General features: G+C 48.1%; 1 protein-coding gene across 1 annotated transcript in view; it reads left to right on the forward strand.

Annotated features, from left to right (window-relative positions):
- Positions 1-23,713, forward strand: part of LOC129693526 (uncharacterized) — a 54,120-nt gene extending 30,407 nt beyond the window's left edge. Inside the window, exons 12-20 of the mRNA XM_055630333.1 lie at positions 4,129-4,232; positions 6,910-7,036; positions 8,436-8,559; positions 10,663-10,790; positions 13,217-13,300; positions 16,062-16,121; positions 17,854-17,919; positions 19,395-19,464; positions 23,658-23,713. Of these exons, the coding sequence (XP_055486308.1) occupies positions 4,129-4,232; positions 6,910-7,036; positions 8,436-8,559; positions 10,663-10,790; positions 13,217-13,300; positions 16,062-16,121; positions 17,854-17,919; positions 19,395-19,464; positions 23,658-23,673 (779 nt within the window). The 3' untranslated portion in view covers positions 23,674-23,713. The remainder of the gene's footprint in view (positions 1-4,128; positions 4,233-6,909; positions 7,037-8,435; positions 8,560-10,662; positions 10,791-13,216; positions 13,301-16,061; positions 16,122-17,853; positions 17,920-19,394; positions 19,465-23,657) is intronic.
- The last annotated feature ends 495 nt before the right edge of the window (positions 23,714-24,208 follow it).

Here is a 24,208-nt window from a genome sequence, read left to right on the forward strand (position 1 = left end):
TGAGTGGAACAACAGGAAATCGGGAACTCATGGGTGAATGCGCACAGGACGCTGGAGAATTTGGGACGATCGACAGCAACGTGGCACCGCCCACTAAACCCGATGATTCCACACCCTCTGGAAGCGAAGGGCTTCTGGAGATGGAATCTACAGGCAATGGGGTAACTGTAGCAGCGCAGGTGGCAAAGACAAACATGCCCGAGCCGTGTACATCCGAGCATGAAGCAAATGGGCCAACCGACCTTGGTCCGCACGTCCTCGAGGCAGAGACACCACAAACAAACGTGCTTGAATCCGTCATCTCCGAGCCTGATCTGGCCATCTCGGAGCTCGGAGCCAAAGAGTCAAACCTTCTGGAGTCGGCAGCCTCCGAGCCTGAAGGTGAGAGGAAATCCCATCCCGAGAGCAAGCCGAAAGGCGGAGGGACAGACCAGCCAGGGTCGGTGATCTTTGCGGCTGACGGCGAAGAATTAAACTGCGCGGGGGTGCCCATTTGTGGGCCTGAAGCTGGACGGTCAAACCTTCCTGAGTCGATCATCTCCAAGACTGAAGCTGAAAGGAAACCTCAGCATGGATTGCCCGTCTCCAAGCCTGAAGAGGAAGGGGCAAACCACGCAGGGTGTATTGCCCCGAGGCTTGAAGCTGCAGAATTGGACTGTCCCAGGTCAATGTTCCCTGAGCTTGACGATAGAGGGTCATTTCATTCAGAGAGGGCCATCTCTGGGCCTGAAGATGCTAAATTAATCATTCCTCCTCCAGAGGAGACCGATCCTGAAGATGACAAGCAAACCCCTTGGAAATCAGCAGTGTTCAAACTTGAAGATGAAGATACAAACGCACCTGGGTCCTCCATCGCTGGGGATGATGCTAAGTTGCCAATCAGTGTGTCTGAAGCTGGAAGTTCGGCTGTTCCTGGGTCGACGATGTGTAAAAATAAACCCAATCTATCTTTGAAGTTGCAGCTGCGACAAGAACAGAACTCAGTAAGTGTGGAGAATCCTAGTACGTCCCAACAGGAATCTGAATGTCGACGTGCAGAGGCTTCTGGCATAGAACATTTCAACACTGGGGGAGGTTCACTCAATTTGCCTTTGGACGAGCTGGATAATTGTGAATTTAAAAATAGGGGAATTGACTTCCAGTCCAACGAGAATCTCTCCCACGATGCTAAAACAGCCGGCGATATAATTATCACTGAAGACTCGGTGGCGCTGGAAGCAGAAGAATGCATTGAAGAGCAGGTGAGCATTTCGGTCAATTGTTACAAAGCTCTGCCTGCCCCTGAAATCGATGGAGACTCCTTGTTAGCAGTCGAAGAATCTTCCCCACCGACTGGGACCCGGGCAGATATTTCAGACGTCGCCACAGTTGCAGCGGAACAGCCAGTCGGTTCTCAGTCAAAGGTTCAAGATCCAAAAGGTGCCTTTAAGGTGCAGGACTTGCAGGAAGAACAGACTGCCGACATCAACCAAGGTGGCACTCCACCCTCCACTCTAAGGGGCTCAGAAACCCAAGAGGAGCTGATGCCCTCGGTGACAAACAAGCTGCGGAAGAGGAGGAGGAGGAGCAGGAGGAGGAGGAGGAGATCCTGCAGCTCCTCACGGACAGACTGCGCATTGGGGCAAATTGATGTCTCAGCAGCCAGGTGTCTCCAGCCGGAAGAGAGCACCGTTCCATTGTCGCACGTCAATGGAGGGATGTGTTCCGCTGGGCTCGGGTCAAAAGAGTTTAGAAGCGAAGAGCCACAAGTTGATCGAATGGACGTTTCCAATTCGGAGATGATGGGTGTACGAGTGGGCTGGGATCAACCCAGAGAATGTGCTGAAAGTAAGCATGTTTTCCATACCAAATCAGTTTTTAGTTTGTTATTCATTTTCAGGCAAGTCATTACACCAATGTTAAGGTAGACAAAAATGCTGGAGAAACTCAGCGGGTGAGGCAGCATCCATGGATGCTGCCTCACCCGCTGAGTTTCTCCAGCATTTTTGTCTACCTTCGATTTTGCAGCATCTGCAGTTCCTTCTTAAACAGACCAACGTTAAGGATCAGCTTAGTTTTAAATTAGTTTATACCGAGGTACAGTGAGATGCATGTTTTTGTCTGCAACCCAGTCAGTGCAAAGACTATGCATGATTAAGACTAAGATTTTGCCTTCCACAACAGTGAGGAGGTGTTTGATGAACTCGCTGTGGTGGATGTTAAATTTGTGTTGATTGTGTGTTTTTGTCATTTTTTTAATTATATGGTTGACTGCAGGGAAACAAAATTTCGTTCAGACCGAAAGGTCTGAATGACAATAAACAAATCTAATTATAATCGAGCCATCCACAGTGTACAGATACAATATAAAGGGTATAATGCCTAGTGCAAGTCCAATCAAAGGTATTTCAAAGGTCTTCAATGAGGTAGATGGGAGGTCAGAACTGGTCTCTAGCTGGTGAGAGGACGGTTCAGTTGCCTGATAACTTGGGAAGAAAATGTCCCTGAATCTGGAGGTAGGTGTTTTCATATTTCTGTACCTCTTACCTGAGGGGAGAGGGGAGAAGGTGTAACTGGTCCTTGATTATGCTGGTGGCCTTGCCGAGGCAACGCCAAGTGTAGATGGAGTCAATGGATGGAAGGTTAGTTTACATCCAGTGCTGGATGGAGCTGTTCCCAAACCATGCTGGGATGCATCCCAATAAAGTGCTTTCAGCGGCACATCTGTAGCAGTTGGTGAGGGTCGATGGGGACTTGCCAAATTTCCCAAGCCTTCTAAGGAAGTAGAAGTATTTGTGTGCATTCCTACCCATTGCTTCGATGTGGCGGGCCCAGAACATATTGCTGGCACTAAGAACAGCTTCAGGAGTAGGTCATATAGACCCTTGAGTCTTCTATGCAATTCACTGCGATCATTTAACAGATGGATTTAAGAGAGAGTTAGATAGAGCTCTAGGGGCTAGTGGAGTCGAGGGATATGGGGAGAAGGCAGGAACGGGTTATTGATACGGGACGATCAGCCATGATCACAATGAATGGCGGTGCTGGCTCGAAGGGCCAAATGGCCTCCCCCCGCACCTATTTTCTATGTTTCTATCTTTCTATTGCTGATCCTCTGCGGGACAGGCAGCATCTCTGGAGAGAAGGATTGGGTGAAGTTTTTTCGGGTCGAGACCCTTATTCAGACACGACCCGAAACATCACCCATTCCTTCTCTCCAGAGATGCTGCCTGTCCCGCTGAGTTACTCCAGCTTGTGTGTAAAGAATTCCAAAGAAATCCCACCTTTTATCTTTTTTGGTATTTGTAATTCTTTTTCTCTCTCTCTCTCTCTCTCTCTCTCCCTTTCTATCTACATAAATAAACACTAGAAGCAGAATTAATCGACAATTGAAAAGTTTAATAATGTATGCTTGATGTATATGAAACGTTTTTTTTACTATAATATGTAACTATACTTTACCGTAATATGTTTGCTTCTAATAAAAATAAATTCAAAAAAGAAGGGAAAAAAAGAATCCTTCTTCAGACTAGTTTGTAGGGGGTTGTACAGTTGGAAGGGAGAATGGGCAGGGTTGAATTCAAAGGTTGAAGGATGGTTTTAAATAGGCACGTTGTTAGACAAAGGCCAGAGGTGATTTTGCCCTCACATTCACTACCCTAATCTAAGGACAATAGGTGACTCTGTTTAAAGGCTAGCTATCCTCCTTAGTGCCAAAAAACGTGAGTTATTTGTCGTATCCGATGCCAAGCTGGTCACAGATATCTCTGAGAAGGCAAATGTTTATCTTAGTGACCTTGTGGGTAGCCTCGTGATTTAACGGTCCTTCTAAGTTAGCCTAAGCATCTTTCCAAAACATCGAATTGCTTTCCAAAGCAAGGCTTGGCATGTAGTGAAGGGAGGAACTGCAGATGCTGGTTTACCCCAAAGACACACACACAATGCTGGAGTAACTCAGCGGGACAGGCAGCATCTCTGGGGAGAAGGAATGGGTGACGTTTCAGGTCGAGGCCCTTCTTCACATAATGCTTGCTGTTAATTTGGATGACAAGCATGCTGTTAGCTGACGACTCAATTTCAGCTGACACACACACACACAGTTTAACCCTTGCATTGCTCAAGTTTAATAATAATGTATTTTGCATCCAGACGATGCACTATCAAACGTTAACGATGAAAATGAGGCAGAACCTCTGGCTGCAAGTGTAGGAGACTTGGAGGGAATGGAACTGAAAATGCAGACAATTGAGAAGGTAGGTGGCTCAAAATGATGGCAAGTTTATATGAATAAATCGGTGGACAATCCCAATTTCTCCAGCGATCGATATCTCCCTCTCTCTGTTTATTTACCCCCTTTTAGGTGCACTTTCACAAGCAATCAGGGACAGAGGGCCTTATCGTGAGAAGAGTTGAGACTACCTGGGTTAGTGGCTTGAGACTAGCAAGTTAACCCCATGGTTCTGCCGCTGTGACCTTAATAGTGGGGATGTAATGTTAAAATTGTACAAGGCATTGGTGAGGCCAATTCTGGAGTATGGTGTACAATTTTGGTCGCCTAATTATAGGAAGGATGTCAACAAAATAGAGAGAGTACAGAGGAGATTTACTAGAATGTTGCCTGGGTTTCAGCAACTAAGTTACAGAGAGAGGTTGAACAAGTTAGGGCTTTATTCTTTGGAGCGCAGAAGGTTAAGGGTGGACTTGATAGAGGTTTTTAAAATGATGAGAGGGATAGACAGAGTTGACGTGGAAAAGCTTTTCCCACTGAGAGTAGGGAAGATTCAAACAAGGGGACATGACTTGAGAATTAAGGGACTGAAGTTTAGGGGTAACATGAGGGGGAACTTCTTTACTCAGAGAGTGGTAGCTGTGTGGAATGAGCTTCCAGTGAAGGTGGTGGAGGCAGGTTCGTTTTTATCATTTAAAAATAAATTGGATAATTATATGGATGGGAAGGGAATGGAGGGTTATGGTCTGAGCGCAGGTATATGGTACTAGGGGAGATTATGTGTTCGGCACGGACTAGAAGGGTCGAGATGGCCTGTTTCCGTGCTGTAATTGTTATATGGTTATATTATATGGTTATATAGTGAAGGCTTGATTGTGGTGGGAGGTGCTGGTAGCAAAGATCCCACTTGGCGACTCAGTGGCAGAGGCAGCGGTAGAGATCCTGCCTTAAGGGCCTGTCCCACTTGGGTGTCATTTGCACGCGAAGAATTTGTACATCCCAAAATCCTGGGGCGCCGCGCGCGATGGCGCATCGCTGCCTACGTCACCACGCTTTCATATGAAGAAAGATTCAGGACTTTCATATGAAGAAAGACTGGATAGACTCGGCTTGTACTCGCTAGAATTTAGAAGATTGAGGGGGGATCTTATAGAAACGTGCAAAATTCTTAAGGGGTTGGACAGGCTAGATGCAGGAAGATTGTTCCCGATGTTGGGGAAGTCCAGAACAAGTGGTCACAGTTTAAGGATAAGGGGGAAATCTTTTAGGACCGAGATGAGAAAAACATTTTTTCTTTTCACACAGAGAGTGGTGAATCTGTGGAATTCTCTGCCACAGAAGGTATAGTAGTTGAGGCCAGTTCATTGGCTATATTTAAGAGGTAGTTAGATGTGGCCCTTGTGGCTAAAGGGATCAGGGGGTATGGAGAGAAGGCAGGTACGGGATACTGAGTTGGATGATCAGCCATGATCATATTGAATGGCGGTGCAGGCTCGAAGGGCCGAATGGCCTCTACTCCTGCATCTATTGTCTATGTTTCTATGCGTGCGCAATGTGCACGAGCGGGCGTCTTGACGAGCCCGTTACAGTGCCAGAGGCCCCGGTTCGTTCCTGACTACGAGTGCTTGTCTGTACAGAGTTTGCACGTTCTCCACGTTACCTGTGTGGGCTTTCTCCGGGATCTTCAGTTTCCTCCCACGCTCCAAAGGCATACAGGTTTGTAGGTTATTTGCCTTGATATAATGGTAATATGTCCCTAGTGAGTTTAGGTTAGCGTTAGTGAGCGGGGATTGCTGGCTGGCACGGACTCCGTGGGCTGAAGGGCCCGTTTCCGCGCTGTATATCTAAACTTAACTAAACTTACTCTAAATTCCAGAGGCCTCATTTACATCTGGCCTGCTAGTCAGGTACCACTGGAGTGCCTCATCAAAGGAAAAGAGATCTCTGATTTCACCCCACCCTTGCTCTCCATCTTTCTAGCATATTTCCCACCTATTTTTATCCCTTCCTCCAATACATACAAGAGTAGGCCATTCGGCCCTTCGAGCCAGCACCGCGATTTAATGTGATCATGGCTGATCATCCCCAATCACAGTACCCCAGTTCCTTCTCCCCATATGCCCTGACTCCACTATCTTTTAAGAGCCCTACCTAACTCTCTCTTGAAAGTATCCAGAGAACCGAACTCCACCGCCCTCTGAGGCAGCGAATTCCACGGACTCACAACTCTCTGTGAGAAAAAGTTTCCTTGTCTCCGTTCTAAATGGCTTATCCCTTATTCTTGAATCGATGATCGATGGACTCGGTGGGCCAAAGGGCTGTTATGCTATATCTTTCAATCAATGAATCAAACCATCCCAATATAAAACTCAATTAAGTAACAATTTGGTGGGCCGAAGGGCCTGTTTCCATGCTGTATCTCTAAACTAAACACTATTTGGAACCATTCCCCGCCAAGATAGACACAAAACGACGGAGTAACTCAGTAGGACAGACAGCATCTCTGGAACAAAGGAATGGGTGACGTTTCGGGTCGAGACCCTTCTTCAGACTGAGAGCCAGGGGAGGGGGAAACTAGAGATATGGAAGGGTAAGGTGTGAAAAAGACAAATGACCAAGAAAATGTAGAATGGTTCATTGTTGAAAGTGTTGGTGAAACTAAACCTATTTTTCTCATGAGTTCCCTTTCGTCTGTGTTCAAGGCTGAGGTAAAGGAGGACGATAAGGTCATCGAAGAAGCAAATGAGCAGGCGACCGAAATTCCAGAAGAGCTGAGCGGAGAAACAAAAGAGAATCACGTGGGAAAACATAAGGAGGTAACCAAATCAGGTAATGAAGCTATATCTTTTCCCCTGTCCCCTGTATCTAAAGCCCCTGCCCCACTTTCACTCTCCCCCTCTCCCCCTCTCCCCCTCTCCCCCCCTCCCCCCTCCCCCCCTCTCCCCCCCCCCCCTCTCCCCCTCTCCCCCTCTCCCTCCCCTCTCTCTCTCTCTCTCTTCCTCCCCTCCCCCCCCCCTCTCTCTCCTCTCTCTTCCTCTCTCTCCCCTCCCCCCCCTCTCCCCTCTCTCTCACTCCTCTCCCCTCTCCCCCTCTCTCTCCCCCTCTCTCTCCCCCTCTCCCCTCTCTCTCCCCTCTCCCCCTCTCTCTCCCCTCTCCCCCTCTCTCTCTCCCCTTTAACCCTCTCTCCCCCTTGCTCCCCCTTTCTCTCCCCCTCTCCCCCTTTCTCTCCCCTCTCCCCCTTTCTCTCCCCTCTCCCCCCCTTTCTCACTCCCCCTCTCCCCCTTTCTCTCCCCTCTCTTTCCCTCTCCCTATTCTCTCTCTCCTCTCTCTCCCTTCTCCCTCCCCTCTGCCCTCCCTCCCCCCCCCATCTCCTCTTCGTTCTCCCTTCTCTCTCCCACTTTCTCTCTCCCCTCTCCCCCTCTCCCCTTCTCTCCCCTCTCCCCCTTTTCTCTCCCCTCTCCCCCTTTCTCTCCCCCTCTCCCCCCCCTTCTCTCTCCCCTCTCCCCCCTTTCTCTCCCTCCTCTCCCCTTTCTCTCTCCCCTCTCCCCCTTTCTCCCCCCTCTCCGCCCCTCCGCCTCCCCCCCGCCCCCCCTCTCTCCCACTTCCTCCCCCTTTCTCTCCCCCTCTCCCCCTTTCTCTCCCCTCTCCCCCTTTCTCTCTCCCCTCTCCCCCTTCTCTCCTCCCCTCTCCCCCTTTCTCTCCCCTCTCCCCCTTTCTCTCCCCTCTCCCCCTTTCTCTCCCCTCTCCCCCTTTCTCTCCCCTCTCTCCCCCTTTCTCTCCCCTCTCCCCCTTTCTCTCCCCTCTCCCCCTTTCTCTCCCCTCTCCCCCTTTCTCTCCCCTCTCCCCCTTTCTCCTCCCCTCTCCCCCTTTCTCTCCCCTCTCCCCCTTCTCTCCCCCTCTCCCCCTTTCTCTCCCCCCTCTCCCCCTTTCTCTCCCCCCCCTCCCCCCTTTCTCCCCCCCTCTCCCCCCTCTCCCCCCTCTCCCCCCTCCTCTCCCCCCTCTCCCCCCTCCTCTCCCCCCTCTCCCCCCCCCTCCTCCCCCCCTCTCCCCCCTCCTCTCCCCCCTCTCCCCCCTCCTCCCCCCCTCCTCCCCCCTCCTCTCCCCTCCTCTCCCCTCCTCCCCTCCTCTCCCCTCCTCTCCCCCCCTCTCCCCTCCTCTCCCTTTCTCTCCGCAGTGTTTGGGCTTTCAGTTGAGTATGGTGTTTGTTGTTGCATTCTCTCTCAAATAGGTCACCACCTGATTGTGAGTAACCTGGATTCCTCAAGGAGCTTTGGTGAGCTGCAAATTGCCATCATCAGCTTCTTCGTGCGGAAAAGATTGTCGGTCACTTCAATTGGGATCATGAAATCCAGGTAGATGAAAGCCCCATGTTCTGCTTGTTCCGTCTGTGTCCTTCAACAGCCAGAGCAAGTCATGATTTTTTAAAAAGCCACCAAGTGTTGGAGTAACTCAGCGAGTCAAGCAGCATCTCGGGAGACCATGGGTCGGTGACGTTACAAGTTGGGACCCTTCTGGTTTTGCCTATCCCGCTATGGTGCAGCTCAAAGAGGAAACTATACAAAGGCTATTAAGTGTCATCTGACACCTTGACCACTGTTAACATTAGAAGTGGCTATCCCAAATGGATTGAACAGAGACATAGACCCCTAGAGACATAGAATGATACAGCGTGGAAACAGGCCCTTCGGCCCAACTTGCCCACATCGGCCTACATGTCCCAGCTGCACTAGTCCCACCTGCCCGCATAATCCCTCCAAACCAAGGACTGTTTCTTAAAAGTTGTGATAGTCCCAGCCTCAACTCCCTCCTCTGGCAGCTCCATACACCCACCACCCTTTGTGTGAAAAAGTTACCCCTCATCCTCCTACGCTCCAAGGAATAGAGCATCGGCCTACTCAACCTCTCCCTATAGCTCAGACCTTCTAGTCCTGGCAACGTCCTTGTAAATCTTCTCTGCGCCCTTCTTCAAACTGATCGATGGGGGGGAGAAAAGAATAAAGGAGGGCTGGTCAAAGCCTGAAGAAGGGTCCTGACCCATCCATCTCCTCCAGAGCTGACCGGCTGAGTTACTCCAGCACTGTGTGTCTTTTTTGTAACGCAGCATCTGCAGTTCATTCATCCTGCAAGTAGATTTCCACACCCGAGGATTACTTGTGACCTGGTTGCATTGAATTGGGAAAAAACTGCTGATTTCCACAACTTGTCACGGTGGCGTTGAATTCTCAATCCCGTGGTTTGCAGCTCCCAACACTCAACAGCTCTGCTTTATACAATTCTTCCCAAGGCCCTGCCGAAGTAGATCAAACAGCATCTGACATGGAGCTTCACAAAAAAATGTTTTGGTGGCCAAATGTATAATTGAGGGTAGGTTTGAAGGAGTATTGTGGAGAGTTTTCGAGCGATATCGACAGTTGCTTGAATTTGTGCAAGGAACTGCTGATGCGGGAATCTTGAGCAAAGCGCACAATGCCAGAGTAACTTAGTGGGTCAGGCAGCATTTATGGAACGAATGGAGAGGAGACGTCCAGATCGGGACCCTTCTTCAGGCTGATTTAATGAATGAACAACATGCTAGATTCTCGCTGGAATTTAGAAGATTGAGGGGGGATCTTATAGAAACTTACAAAATTCTTAAGGGGTTGGATGGACTGGAAGATTGTTCCCGATGTTGGGGAAGTCCAGAACAAGTTTAAGGATAAGGGGGAAATCTTTTAGGACCGAGATGAGAAAATCATTTTTCACACACAGAGAGTGGTGAATCTGTGGAATTCTCTGCCACAGAAGGTAGTTGAGGCCACACAGTTCATTGGCGATATTTAAGAGGGAGTTAGATGTGGCCCTTGTGGCTAAAGGATTCAGGGGGTATGGAGAGAAGGCAGGTATGGGATACTGAGTTGAATGATCAGCCATGATCATATTGAATGGTGGTGCAGGCTCGAAGGGCCGAATGGCCTACTCCTGCACCTAATTTCTATGTTTCTATGAATGACTGGAAATACAAGTCATGTGAACTTTGCTTTTCTTTTAAATCACCACATTCATTAACGATCCATTCATTAAGGGATCAGGGGGTATGGAGAGAAGGCAGGTATGGGATACTGAGTTGGATGATCAGCCATGATCATATTGAATGGCGGTGCAGGCTCGAAGGGCCGAATGGCCTCTACTCTTGCACCTACTGTCTATGTTTCTATGCCAGACTAACTTAGTGGGTCAGGCAGCATTTATGGAAGGAATGGACAGGTGGCGTTCAGGTCGGGATCCTTCTTCAGGCTGATTCAATGAATGAACAACATGCCTATATTATTACATTGTTGAGTGTTTAATGTGGAACAGTGTACGCTATCTCTTAATTATCCATCATGATGCTAGGAATGCAGTAACAATAAACAGAGTCAGCTCCCATGTATCTATAACTGCTGTTTTTTGTTTGTTGCCTTTCACCATACCTTTAGAAAACGTGGCCGTGTAACATTTCTCACCAAAAACGATTTAAACCAAGCGTTGCGGAATAATGGCGAGGAATTGTTGGGCCACGCCTTGCGGTTGCATCGACCGGAGAAGATTCAGGGACCTTTGACAAGTATGTTGGCTAAATTAATCTTTATTGACAGCCACAGTTAACATGTAGTTCAAGTTTATAGTTCACCATCTCCAGTTTAAATTCCATGTGGAATATAGTTCACCACCTCCAGTTTAAATTCCATGTGGAATATAGTTCACCACCTCCAGTTTAAATTCCATGTGGAATATAGTTCACCATCTCCAGTTTAAATTCCATGTGGAATATAGTTCACCACCTCCAGTTTAAATTCCATGTGGAATATAGTTCACCACCTCCAGTTTAAATTCCATTTGGAATATTTTGGAGGACCAAGAAACCAAGAAGACAAGAAGAAAGTTCAAGTGAGTTTATTGTCATGTGTCCCTGTCTAGGACAATGAAATTCTTGCTTAGCTTCAGCACAACAGAACATAGTAGGCATTTACTACAAAACAGATCAGTGTGTCCATATACTATGATATAAATATACATGCACACATGAATAAATAAACTGATAAAGTGCAAATAACAGATAATTGGCTATTAATAATCAAAGTTTTGTCCGAGCCAGGTTTAGTAGCCTGATGGCTGTGGGGAAGTAGCTATTACTGAACCTGGTTGTTGCAGTCTTCAGGCTCCTGTACCTTCTACCTGAAGGTAGGAGGGAGATGAGTGCGTGGCCAGGATGGTGTGGGTCTTTGATTTGATGATACTGCCAGCCTTTTTGAGGCAGCGACTGCGATAGATCCCCTCGATGGAAGCGACTGCGATAGATCCCCTCGATGAATAGTTAGGTTCTTCTTCATTAGGTTCAGTCAGAGATTCCCTCTAACAGCTCCTATTTTCCCACAAGCCTATCCATCGCATTGCTTCATCTCCTCTTCAGCCTTCCCTGTCTTCATAGTTTGATAACTTTACTCACCTATTTTCTGCTTTCTGTTGTATGTCCCATGCTACTTGGGAAAACCAACACTACACTACATTAAATGGATAAAACACAAAGTGCTGGAGTAACTCAGCGGGTCAGGCAGCATCTCTGGAGGACAGGAAACATGTTCCCGATGTTGGGGGAGTCCAGAACCAGGGGCCACACACACTTTAAGAATAAGCGGTAAGCCATTTAAAAAGGAGATGAAGAAACACTTTTTCACACAGAGTTGTGAGTGTGGAATTCCCTGCCTCGGAGAGCGGTGGAGGCCCGTTCTCTGGACACTCTCAAGAGAGAGCTAGATAGCGCTCTTAAAGATAGCGGAGTCAGGGGATATGAGGAGAAGGCAGGAACGGGGTACTGATTGGGGATGATCACATTGAATGATGGTGCTAGCTTGAAGGGCCGTATGACCTCCTTCTGCATCTATTGTCTATTGACATGCATGGGCATCAAATAAAAGATTTATTTTAGGCTGAATCCAGTAACCGCCAATGTTAAAATGATTATCGGATAACTCCCTTGTCAACCAATTGTGATAAGCATGCTATCTACCGCACGTAGCTGATACAGTATATATCACAAAAAACCCATAACTATCCTCAACTCACTGCATTTCCTTGGTGAAAATGCCTTGAATTTATTGGTTTAGTTTCGAGATACAGCACTGAAACAGGCCCTTCGGCCCACTGAGTCCGTGCCGGCCAGCGATCCCCGCACACTAACACTTGGGGACAATTTACCACCACACCAAGCCAATTAACCTACAAACCTGCACGTCTTTGGAGTGTGGGAGGGAGGGAACTGAAGATCTCGGAGAAAAACACACGGGGAGAATGTACAGACAAGCACCCGTAGATTCAATTCAATTCAATTTTAATTGTCATTGTCAGTGTACAGTACAGAGACAACGAAATGCATTTAGCATCTCCCTTGAAGAGCGACATAGCAAATGATTTGAATAAATAATAATAAGTGTCGGGGGGGGGGGGGGGGGGCGGTGGTGATTGGCAGTCACCGAGGTACGTTGTTGAGTAGAGTGACAGCCGCCGGAAAGAAGCTGTTCCTCGACCTGCTGGTTCGGCAACGGAGAGACCTGTAGCGCCTCCCGGATGGTAGGAGGGTAAACAGTCCATGGTTGGGGTGAGAGCAGTCCTTGGCGATGCTGAGCGCCCTCCGCAGACAGCGCTTGCTTTGGACAGACTCAATGGAGGGGAGCGAGGAACCGGTGATGCGTTGGGCAATTGTCACCACCCTCTGCAATGCCTTCCGGTCGGAGACAGAGCAGTTGCCATACCATACTGTGATGCAGTTGGTAAGGATGCTCTCGATGGTGCAGCGGTAGAAGTTCACCAGGATCTGAGGAGACAGTCGGGATGGAACCTGGGTCTTTGGTGCTGTGAGGCAGCAGCTCTACCCGCTGCGCCTCCGTGCCGTAGAGGTTGCAATCTTCATCGAGCCTCACTCCATCGTGGGCAGATTGAGTGTTCTCCAAAGTATTCTTGTTACGTTCTAATTTGTCTCTTTGTGCTTAAAAGCTGCCCCTGGGAAGAAACAACTGCCAATGGACTTGGACCAAGGCTCCGTGATTCGGACAAAGAAGAAAAGAGTTCATAGGTCGTGTATGTAGCTGCTTTCTTGATTCTTGTTTTAAGTGCCTGGAGGAACTCGTGTGGTCACGGGGAGAACATACAAACTCTGTACAAGCTGCACCCGTAGTCAGGATCGAACCTGGGTCTCTGCCGCTGTAATGCCCCCGTCCCACTTAGGAAACCTGAACGGAAACCTCTGGAGACTTTGCGCCCCACCCAAGGTTTCCGTGCGGTTCCCGGAGGTTTTTGTCAGTCTCCCTACCTGCTTCCACTACCTGCAACCTCCGGCAACCGCACGGAAACCTTGGTCTCCAGAGGTTTTCGTTCAGGTTTCCTAAGTGGGACAGGGGCATGAGGCAGCAACTCTACCATTGCACCACTGCGCTGATCTCTGTCACAATATTCTGCGGCTAGGGACTAAATTTCCAGAAGAAGATTGATTGAGTTGTGGATAATGGGGAAGATTGTCAAAGGATACAGCAGGGTATAGAAGCATAGAAAATAGGTACAGGAGGAGGCCATTCGGCCCTTCGAGCCAGCACTGCCATTCATTGTGATCATGGCTGATCGTCCCCAATCCATGCCAGCCTTCTCCCCATATCCCTTGACTCCACTAGCTCTATCTAACTCCCTCTTAAATCCATCCAGTGACTTGGCCTCCACTGCCCTCTGTGGCAGGGAATTCCACAAATTCACAACTCTCTGGGTGAAAACGTTTTTTTTTTTTTTTTCTCACCTCAGTCTTAAATGGCCTCCCCTTTATTCTAACACTGTGTGGCCCCTGGTTCTGGGCTCGCCCAACATTGGGAACATCTTTCCTGCATCCAGCTTGTCCAGTCCTTTTATAATTTGATATGTTTCTATAAGATCCCCCCCACTCATCCTTCTAAACTCCAGTCAATACAAGCCTAGTTTTGTTAATCTTTCCTCATATGACAGTCCCGCCATCCCAGGGATTTAGATCTGATGGAAATTTGGGTTGGGAAATGGCAGGTTGTATTTAGTCTTAACAAATGTGATGCATTTTGGAAGATCAATTTCAAGAGGAAAGTATACGGTAAATGATAGGACCTTTAATAGCACTGATGTACAGCGAGATCTTGAGGTGTAAGTCCATACCTCCCTGAAAGTGGCAACAAGTGCACAGCTTGTAAAGAAGGTGTATGGCATGTTTGCCTTCATTGATTGGGACATCTTCTATATAATATTAAAACTCTGTGGCTGGCTGGCTGTGTGTGTTTTCTGACTTGTGGCTGCCAGCCTTTGATTCGTTGCCACGCCAACGTCAGACCCATAACCCAAAACTCCGAGATTTTTTCCATTCGGGAGAGATTTCACTTTTCATTCCAAGTATAGAAACATAGAAATTAGGTGCAGGAGTAGGCCATTCGGCCCTTCGAGCCTGCACCGCCATTCAATATGATCATGGCTGATCATCCAACTCAGTATCCCGTACCTGCCTTCTCTCCATACCCCCCTGATCCCCTTAGCCACAAGGGCCACATCTAACTCCCTCTTAAATATAGCCAATGAACTGGCCTCAACTACCCTCTGTGGCAGAGAGTTCCAGAGATTCACCACACTCTGCGTGAAAAAAGTTCTTCTCATCTCGGTTTTAAAGGATTTCCCCTTTATCCTTAAGCTGTGACCCCTTGTCCTGGACTTCCCTAACATCGGGAACAATCTTCCTGCATCGAGCCTGTCCAACCCCTTAAGAATTTTGTAAGTTTCTATAAGATCCCCTCTCAATCTCCTAAATTCTAGAGAGTATAAAACAAGTCTATCCAGTCTTTCTTCATAAGACAGTCCTGAACATCCCAGGAATCAGTCTGGTGAACCGTCTCTGCACTCCCTCTATGGCAATAATGTCCTTCCTCAGATTTGGAGACCAAAACTGTACGCAATACTCCAGGTGTGGTATCCACTCCTCATTAAATTTTGTCGTGTTTATGTACACATTTTTATAAAATCATTCCCCCCCCCCACTCATTAATTTTGTCGCCTCCTGCTGGCCAGCGACCATAACGGCTGCTCGCGCCCGCATCTCGCCTCAAAGACGCCATTTTAAAAAAAGCCGCACTGCTGATTCCTGAGCCGCTTGAGTTGGAGGACCACGTCTCCCGTGGGGGCTACGGGTAGGGAACGGCTGCGTTGGGGGAGCAGACCCCAACGGGTCTGCACTTTGTCTAGTTAAGTAGAAAAATAGAAGCCAAGTTGCAACTGTATTTCTGCAAAGGAATGGGCGATGCTTCGGGTCGGAGTCTGGAGAAAGATCTCAACCCGAAACCTCATCCATTCCTTCTCTCAAGAGATGCTGCCTGTCCCGCTGAGTTATGGGCGGCGACTGCCAGCACCCGTCATAGATTGTTGCAGGTCGCAGAAAATTTTCAACATGTTAAAAATCCAACGGCGACCAGAAAAACGCTACGACTCTTTGGGCGACTGAGGAGACGACTCACGACCATATAGACGACACCCCGGTGACATGTCGCGGGGTGAAGCCTGTACGGGCGTGAGTAGTCGCCCAAAGAGTCGTACCTTGTTCTGGTCGCCGCTGGATTTTCGACATGTTGAAAATTTTCGGCGACCTGCAATGCCCACTGACCGTTGCCGAAAAAGTTGCATAAGTGGGACAAGCTCATTACTCCAGCATTTTGTCATCATCACTCATTTATCCATGGTGTCTTGCTGTAAAGCTCTTTATGTCATTGGACTAAAACGTGTGTAAATGAATGAAAAGCTTTCTTTCACGCAAAGTGTTCAGCTCTTTATTTTTCTTTTTCAAAAGCAGTTTTATTTAGCACGAGCAGGAGGTGTTCAGCATGTCTCATAAAGAAGAGAATCTCACGAGGTACGCTTTCGAAAAAACTTTTCCTGTTACATTGTTGTGTTTCTCTAGCCAGCTTCAGCATGGTCTTTCTGGTTTACTTGAAGGCAAACGTCTATTCAGCTTGTAAACCACAGGCCCACATCAGGCATAGGTTCAAGGTGAAGGGGAAAAGATTCAATGGGAATCTGAGGGGTAACATTTTCACACAAAGGGTGGTGGGTGTATGGAACAAGCTGCCAGAGGAGGTAGTTGAGGCTGGGACTATCCCAACGTTTAAGGAACAGTTAGACAGGTACATGGATAGAACGGGCTTGGAGGGATGTGGCCCAAACATAGACATAGAAAATAGGTGCAGGAGGAGGCCATTCAGCCCTTCGAGCCAGCACCGCCATTCATTGTGATCATGGCTGATCGACCCCTATCAATAACCCGTGCCTGCCTTCTCCCCATTATCATAGAAACATAGAAAATAGGTGCAGGAGTAGAGGCCATTCGGCCCTTGGAGCCTGCACCGCCATTCAATATGATCATGACTGATCATCCAACTCAGTATCCCGTACCTGCCTTCTCTCCATACCCCTTGATCCCTTTAGCCACAAGGGCCACATCTAACTCCCTCTTGAATATAGCCAATGAACTGTGGCCTCAACTACCTTCTGTGGCAGAGAATTCCACAGATTCACCACTCTCTGTGTGAAAAATGTTTTTCTCATCTCGGTCCTAAAGGATTTCCCCCTTATCCTTAAACTGTGTCCCCTTGTCCTGGACTTCCCCAACATCGGGAACAATCTTCCTGCATCTAGCCTGTCCAACCCCTTAAGGTTAACAGTTAGACAGGTACATGGATAGGACGGGTTTAGAGGGATGTGAACCAAACAGAGAAACATAGACATAGAAAATAGGTGCAGGAGGAGGCCATTTGGCCCTTTGAGCCAGCACCGCCATTCATTGTGATCATGGCTGATCGTCCCCAATCAATAATCCGTGCCTGCCTTCTCCCCATATCTCTTGACTCCACTGGCCCCTAGAGGTCTAACCAAACGCGGGCAGGTGAGACTATTGCAGCTTGGACATGTTGGCCGGTGTGGGCAAGTTGGGCCGAAGGGCCTGTTTCCACACAGTATCACTCTATGACGGAGGTGACATGGTGGTTCATATTAACTGATCCAAGTTGAAGTGAACCTCCGAATTTTTCACCATAGAAGGAAGGTCTGATCCTGATCTAGAGTTAAACAGGAGAGAGGTTCACTGGATTCTTGTATACTGCTACGTTGCTTGTTGATGATGGTGGATAAAGCATTGGTAAAAGTGGGAGGTTGATGGGGGAAAAAAATCCTTCAATGGATTACCGCTAGAGGCAGGAAACATGTTCCCGATGTTGGGGGAGTCCAGAACCAGGGGCCACACACATTTTAAGAATAAGGGGTTGGCCATTTAGAACGGAGACGAGGAAACACTTTTTCACACAGAGTTGCATGTGTGTGGAATTCTCTGCCTCGGAGGGCGGTGGAGGCCGGTTCTCTGGATGCTTTCAAGAGAGAGCTAGATAGGGCTCTTAAAGATAGTGGAGTCAGGGGATATGGGGAGAAGGCAGGAACAGGGGTACTGATTGGGGATGATCAGCCGTGATCACATTGAATGGCGGTGCTGGCTCTTAGGGCCGAATGGCCTCTACTCCTGCTACTATTGTCCATAATGGACGCCCTCCTCACGCTGTACTCACACGGTTATTTTCGTTTTTGTTTCCCGAAAGTGGCTGCAACTAAGAAAAGCAGGAAGATTTCGGCATCTCCAATCACGACGAAAACAATGATACAAGGTAACGTCACAAATTGTACTCTGGCTTCTTCAGTAGAGTCGGTCACTCTGCGGTTAGAATGGTGGCCTTGTCGTGTTTGGTCTGAGGGCTGATGTCAGTTATAGTCCCCGATATGTGATCTGTATAAACTCTCACTTGTGTAGGCAATTCTTTAGGCCTGTGGTCTCTACGCCGGAGATCCCCTCCATGGTCTCTCTCCTCCCCTTGGTCCCGTGTTCCAGAGCTCCCCCCCCCCCCCACCCGTCCTGTGGACAATGCCAACAATCGATCCACCCGTTCACACCAGTTCTACATTGTCGAACTTTCTCATCCACTCCCTACACACTAGGGGCAATTTACAGAGGGCCGATTAACCTACAAACCTTAACTTCCACACCCGCTCGTCTTTGATATGTCGGGGGAAACCGGGGAGAATGTGCAAACTCCACACAGACAGCACCCGAGGTCAGGATCGAACTGTGGTGCTGTGAGGAAAAAGCTCAAATGCCTCGTCTTCAAGCCCATTGGTCAAGTAGGGCCAGGAGAGCCTACCATAGTGTGATTCCTTAAGGGCCTGTCCCACTTTCACGAGGTAATTCACAAATTCTCCCGGGTTTTCCCCTCGATTCAAACTCCCAGAATGTTCGTAACGAGTCCGTGGGAGTTCGTTGATATATCGTATCGGCTCGTTATGCTAGCCATAGGTACTCGTGGCATCAGGTAAGTCGGGACGGTTTTTTTCCAGCCCGATGAAAAATGTCCCTGAGTAAAAAAAAAAAATGGTCAGGATGAAAGAAATTGCAACTTTTTACTCGTAAGGAGGGCATCGAAATAGCCATGGGAAGTCGTAGACATACTCGTAGGAGTTCGTGAACATAGTCGTGGACAGGGGCGGAAAACCCGGGAGGGCCAGAGGAGACACGTCCCCCCCCCCATGTTTTGAGAGGCCCCAAGTCTTTGTGATCCCGATTTTAAAATCGCCGTTTTTAGCGCTGGATTGAGCCTCCGAAGCCTCGAGCGTGTGTGTGTGAGCGTGCGCATGCGGGCGTGGCCGCCAAAAAATTGTGTCCCCCGTCCCCTCCATGTTTTGATAGTGAGTTCCGTTCTTGGTCGTGGAAGGTCAGAGTTGTTCGTAGATTGCCACTATCTTGATTTAAAAAAAAAAAAAAATTTTTAAGTTCCTTTAAACTTGGCAGAGGTTTTTGAATTAAGTCATGGAAGTTGGACAGGCCCTTTATTCAGCCTCATGTGCCAGTTGTTGTGTCGACCCGAAACGTCGCCTACTTCCCTCGCTCCATAGATGCTGCCTCACCCGCTGAGTTTCTCCAGCATTTTTGCCCGCACTCCTGAAGAATAGTACTTTCTTGTGTGATGATCAGGAGAAGTAGCACCAGGTCCCAGTTAGAAATCTTGGTAGGAGTCATGGAGGGGTGGGGACTGACTTAGCAGGTGGAAATCACACTGGGTCTCGTTCATCAAACTCTTCCATTCTTCAGGAGAGAAAAGAGAAGAGGAAAGATCCCCTGTCCCTCCGTCCTCAGCAGAAGAAAAGAAAACTGGACGAAGGTAAGTGGATGCAGCCTGCTTTTCCTTAGTCCTGTCTCCACTATTCATGGCTCCCTGGCACTTGTTCAGAAGATGTGGGAGCTGTTAGCAAGCTCAGTATTAAATCTGTAGATGTTTTAAATCTAGAGAGTGAAGTCTCACCGGCCAGAGAGTGGTCTCATTGGAGACTCCAGGGCTATTTTTAATCGGACTTTACTGGAGTTTATCTTGCACTAAATGTTGTTTCCTTTGTAGACAACAGGTGCAGGAGTAGGCCATTCGTCCCTTCGAGCCAGCCATTCATTGTGATGATGGCTGATCGTCCCCTATCAATAACCCGTGCCTGTCTTCTCCCCATATCCCTTGACTCCACTAGCCCCCAGAGCCCTATCTAACTCTCTCTAAAATCCATCCAGTGACTTGGCCTCCACTGCCCTCTGTGGCAGGGAATTCCACAAATTCACAACTCGCTGGGTGAAAAAAAAAATTCTTGCCTCAGTCTTAAATTGACTCCCCTTTATTCTAAGACTGTGTGTGTGTGGCCCCTGGTTCTGGACTCGCCCAACATTGGGAACATTTTTCCTGCATCTAGCTTTTATAATTTTATATGTTTCTATAAGATCCCCCCCACCCCCCCCCCCCCCTCATCCTTCTAAACTCCAGTGAATACAAGCCTAGTCCTTTCAATCTTTCCTCATATGACAGTCCCGCCATCCCAGGGATCAATCTCGTGTACCTACGCTGCACTGCCTCTGTTTCTATAAGATCCACCCCCTCATCCTTCTAAACACCAGTGAATACAAGCCTAGTCTTTTCAATCTTTCCTCATATGACACTTCCCGCCATCCCAGGATCAATCTCGTGAACCGACTCTGCACTGCCTCAATCACCAATTGACAATAGACATAGGTGCAGGAGTCGGCTTAGTCGGCCCTTGGAGCATTTTTGTCTATCTTCGATTTTTTCCCGCAAGTGCAGTTCTTTCTTAAACATTCATTCATTCAAGTTGGGACGCTATATTGCAGTTGTACAAGACGATGGTGAGGAATATTGGGTTCGGTATCGGTATAGTTTCGAATATTGGGTTCGTTATCGGTCACCCTGCTGTCGGCAGGAAGTTATTAAACTGGACAGTGGGTGGTGCTGAAAGCTTTTCAGTCGAGTGTGAATTTCCTGGAAATTGTGTCAAAAGATGAAGAACAGCAAAGTGGCGAGTGGTGGGATGGGAGGGGTGTGCCGGGAACAGTTTCATGCACGCCGGAGAAGCAAAACATTACGGCTCCCGGATATTGGAAATAAACACAATGCAGAGAATAGCACTTAGTTTCCTGCTTAACTTCCTTGAGCAACTTCCTAAGGGCGAATAAAAAGCAAACCACATTGGTACGGGTTTGAAGGCGCATTGGCTGAAAGATGTAAAGGCAGTAGGTTTTTCTTTCTTTCCTCCCCTTTCTCAGCCCTCGGGCTGTCTCCTTTTCCCTTTCCTCTCTCCGTAGCCTGAAGAAGGGTCGCCTATTTCCTTCGTTCCATAGATGCTGCTGCACCCGCTGAGTTTCTCCAGCATTTTTGTCTACCTTTTCTTTCTTAAGTATTGTTGTTCACAACCATTTTTCGTCCTGCTCTTTATTAATTATTTTTAATTCCAGATTTCATTAATTAACTGACGGTGGACAAAAATGCTGGAGAAACTCAGCGGGTGAGGCAGCATCTCTGGAGCGAAGGAATAGGTGACGTTTCGGGTCTAGACCCGAAACGTCAACCTATTCCTTCGCTCCATAGATGCTGCCTCACCCGCTGAGTTTCTCCAGCATTTTTGTCTATCTTCAGAGGCATGATCTGGAAAGAGTTTAAATTCCATCATGAAAATCGACATTAAAATGTGCAGTTGCCGTACATTTGAAGTTAAAACACAAAAGTGCTGGTAACACTCAGCTGGTACGTCAGAAAAGAAAACAAACGGTGGTATCATTTAAAAATAAATTGGATAGGCATATGGATGAGAAGGGAATGGAGGGTTATGGTATGAGTGCAGGCAGGTGGGACTAAGGGAAAAAAAGTTGTTCGGCACGGACTTGTAGGGCCGAGTGGGCCTGTTTCCGTGCTGTAATTGTTATATTCGCTGGTCGCCCAGGCCCCACCATATGCAGGATCCTACCTGCCCGCTCCATCCTACTTAGTCCGTAAATTTGGAGCAGGAGCTGTTTCAGGCCGAGGTATTTATCATTGTCCGGGGGGGCTGCGAGGAAGTCCGATACTTCTTCCACCGCATCCTGGGTCGAGGGCTCCCACCAGGTAATAGAAGCGGGTGGCATCGACCGTGATGCCCCGCAGGGTTGAACTGGGCCTCCGCCTGCTGGAACCCAGATGAGCGGCCGTGTGGTCCAGAAGCTGGGCAGTTTTCACGGAGACCGCGTCCAGAGACAGGGTCGGGCTGGCGTGGTGAGGAGGTAGGGGCTTTGTTCTGTCTCCACCATGATGCCAATGGAGCGTCGGGGGTCACAATGTAGTGCGTGGGTCTCAGAATGAGGCAAGTAGTCTGAAGTTTGAGAAGCACTTTATTTTAATTCCTCCCGGTTCAGGGGAAGACGAAACCAGGTTAAGATGGCACCCAAACCCTGCCTTTTATACCCTCCGGCTAAGGACCGCCTCCAGACTGCGCCACTCCTGTGCCGAGGGGTTCGGCAGTATAATACAATACAATACAATACAAATTTATTGTCATTTGAGCCTCAGTGAGACTCAAACGAAATGTTGTTTCCACAGCCATACAAACAAAGACAATGTCCTACAGACATACACACAATTAAATTCACACAAACATCCATCACAGTGAAGCCACTGTGATGGAAGGCAAAGTCTTTTCTCTCCCCTGTTCTCAATTTCTCTCCCGATGTCCAAGCCCCAGGCGGGTGATGATAAGTCCCACGGCCATTTTAGGCCGCGCGGGGCGATTTAATGGCACGACCCTTAGGAGCCGCCACAATATGGTTATATGGACATGTTAGGTCAAAGATCCTACAGAAATTAAAGTTAAGGGCCTGTCCCACTTGGCGACTGCCGGCGTCACATCAGGGTCGCCAAAAGATTTTGAACATTGCAAAACCCAGCGGCGACAAAACAAAAGTTGCGACACTTGGAAAAACACCGCACGCGCCAATGCGACATAGCACCGCAAATATTTTCGGTGACCTGATACGTCCGTCAGTGATAAACAGTCGTGGTTAGTAGTGTACTCGAAAGAGATGGTTCAAATCAACCAGAGGGGTGAGAGGTGATGGGGAGAACAAAAGGATCGTTTGTGGGGAGAAGGCAATTGACATTGTGTTGGTACAAAGGACCCAGGGGCTATACGGAGGGCAGAGGGCGTAGAAGAAACATAGAAATTACAAGCCTAGTATTTTCAATTTTTCCTCATATGACAGTCCCGCCATCCCAGGGACCAATCTGGTGAACCTACACTGCACTGCCTCAATCACAAGGATGTCATAGAAACATAGACAATAGGTGCAGGAGTAGAGGCCATTCGGCCCCTTCGAGCCTGCACCCGCCATTCAATATGATCATGGCTGATCATCCAACTCAGTATCATGTACCTCCCTTCTCTCCATACCCCCTGATCCCTTTAGCCACAAGGGCCACATCTAACTCCCTCTTAAATATAGCCAATGAACTGACCTCGACTACCCTCTGCGGCAGAGAGTTCCAGAGATTCACCACTCTCTGTGTGGAAAAAAGTTCTTCTCATCTCGGTTTTAAAGGATTTTCCCCTTATCCTTAAGCTGTGACCCCTTGTCCTGGACTTCCCCAACATCGGGAGCAATCTTCCTGCATCTAGCCTGTCCAACCCCTTAAGAATTTTGTAAGTTTCTATAAGACCCCCTCTCAATCTCCTAAATTCTAGACAGTATAAACCAAGTCTATCCAGTCTGTCTTCATAAGACAGTCCTGACATCCCAGGAATCAGTCTGGTGAACCTTCTCTGCACTCCCTCTATGGCAATAATGTCCTTCCTCAGATTTGGAGACCACAAGGGTACGCAATACACCAGGTGTGGTCTCACGAAGACCCTGTACAACTGCAGTAGAACCTCCCTGCTCCTATACTCAAATCCTTTTGCTATGAAAGCTAACATACCATTCGCTGGAGGGACTAATGCAAAGGCTTAACGCGTTTAATCCGCTTTGATCACAAAACATACTATTTTTGTCCCGCAGAAGTGCTTTTAGATGAGAGAAAGGACAAAGCAGCTGGACTTGCGAAGAAAAAGAAGAAGAAAAGGAAAAAGGTAAATAAGCGCAGCGTCACACTTGCTCCATACCTGACGGCCACCGGATTCTCTGGCTACCTGTACTGTCTTTCACAGCAGAGGACACTGATTGACTTTGTAACTCCCTATAACATGTCTTTCCAAAATGAGTGTTTTTTTCATTCAAATAGGCTTCTAACTGGCATGCACAAGTCAAGTCAAGTCAAGTTTATTTGTCACATACACATACGAGATGTGCAGTGAAATGAAAGTGGCAATGCTCGCGGACAACAAAACAACCAAACAAATTATAAACACAATCATAACACACATATTATTTTACATAATAAATAATAGAAGGAAAAACGTTCTGTACAGTTAGTCCCTGGTGAGAAAGGTGTTTACAGTCCGAATTGCCTCTGGGAAGAAACTCCTTCTCAACCTCTCTGTTCTCACTGCATGGCAACGGAGGCGTTTGCCTGACCGTAGCGGCTGGAACAGCCCGTTGCAGGGGGGGAA

Source organism: Leucoraja erinacea, unplaced genomic scaffold (assembly GCF_028641065.1).
Source record: "Leucoraja erinacea ecotype New England unplaced genomic scaffold, Leri_hhj_1 Leri_330S, whole genome shotgun sequence".
Lineage (NCBI taxonomy): Eukaryota > Metazoa > Chordata > Chondrichthyes > Rajiformes > Rajidae > Leucoraja > Leucoraja erinaceus.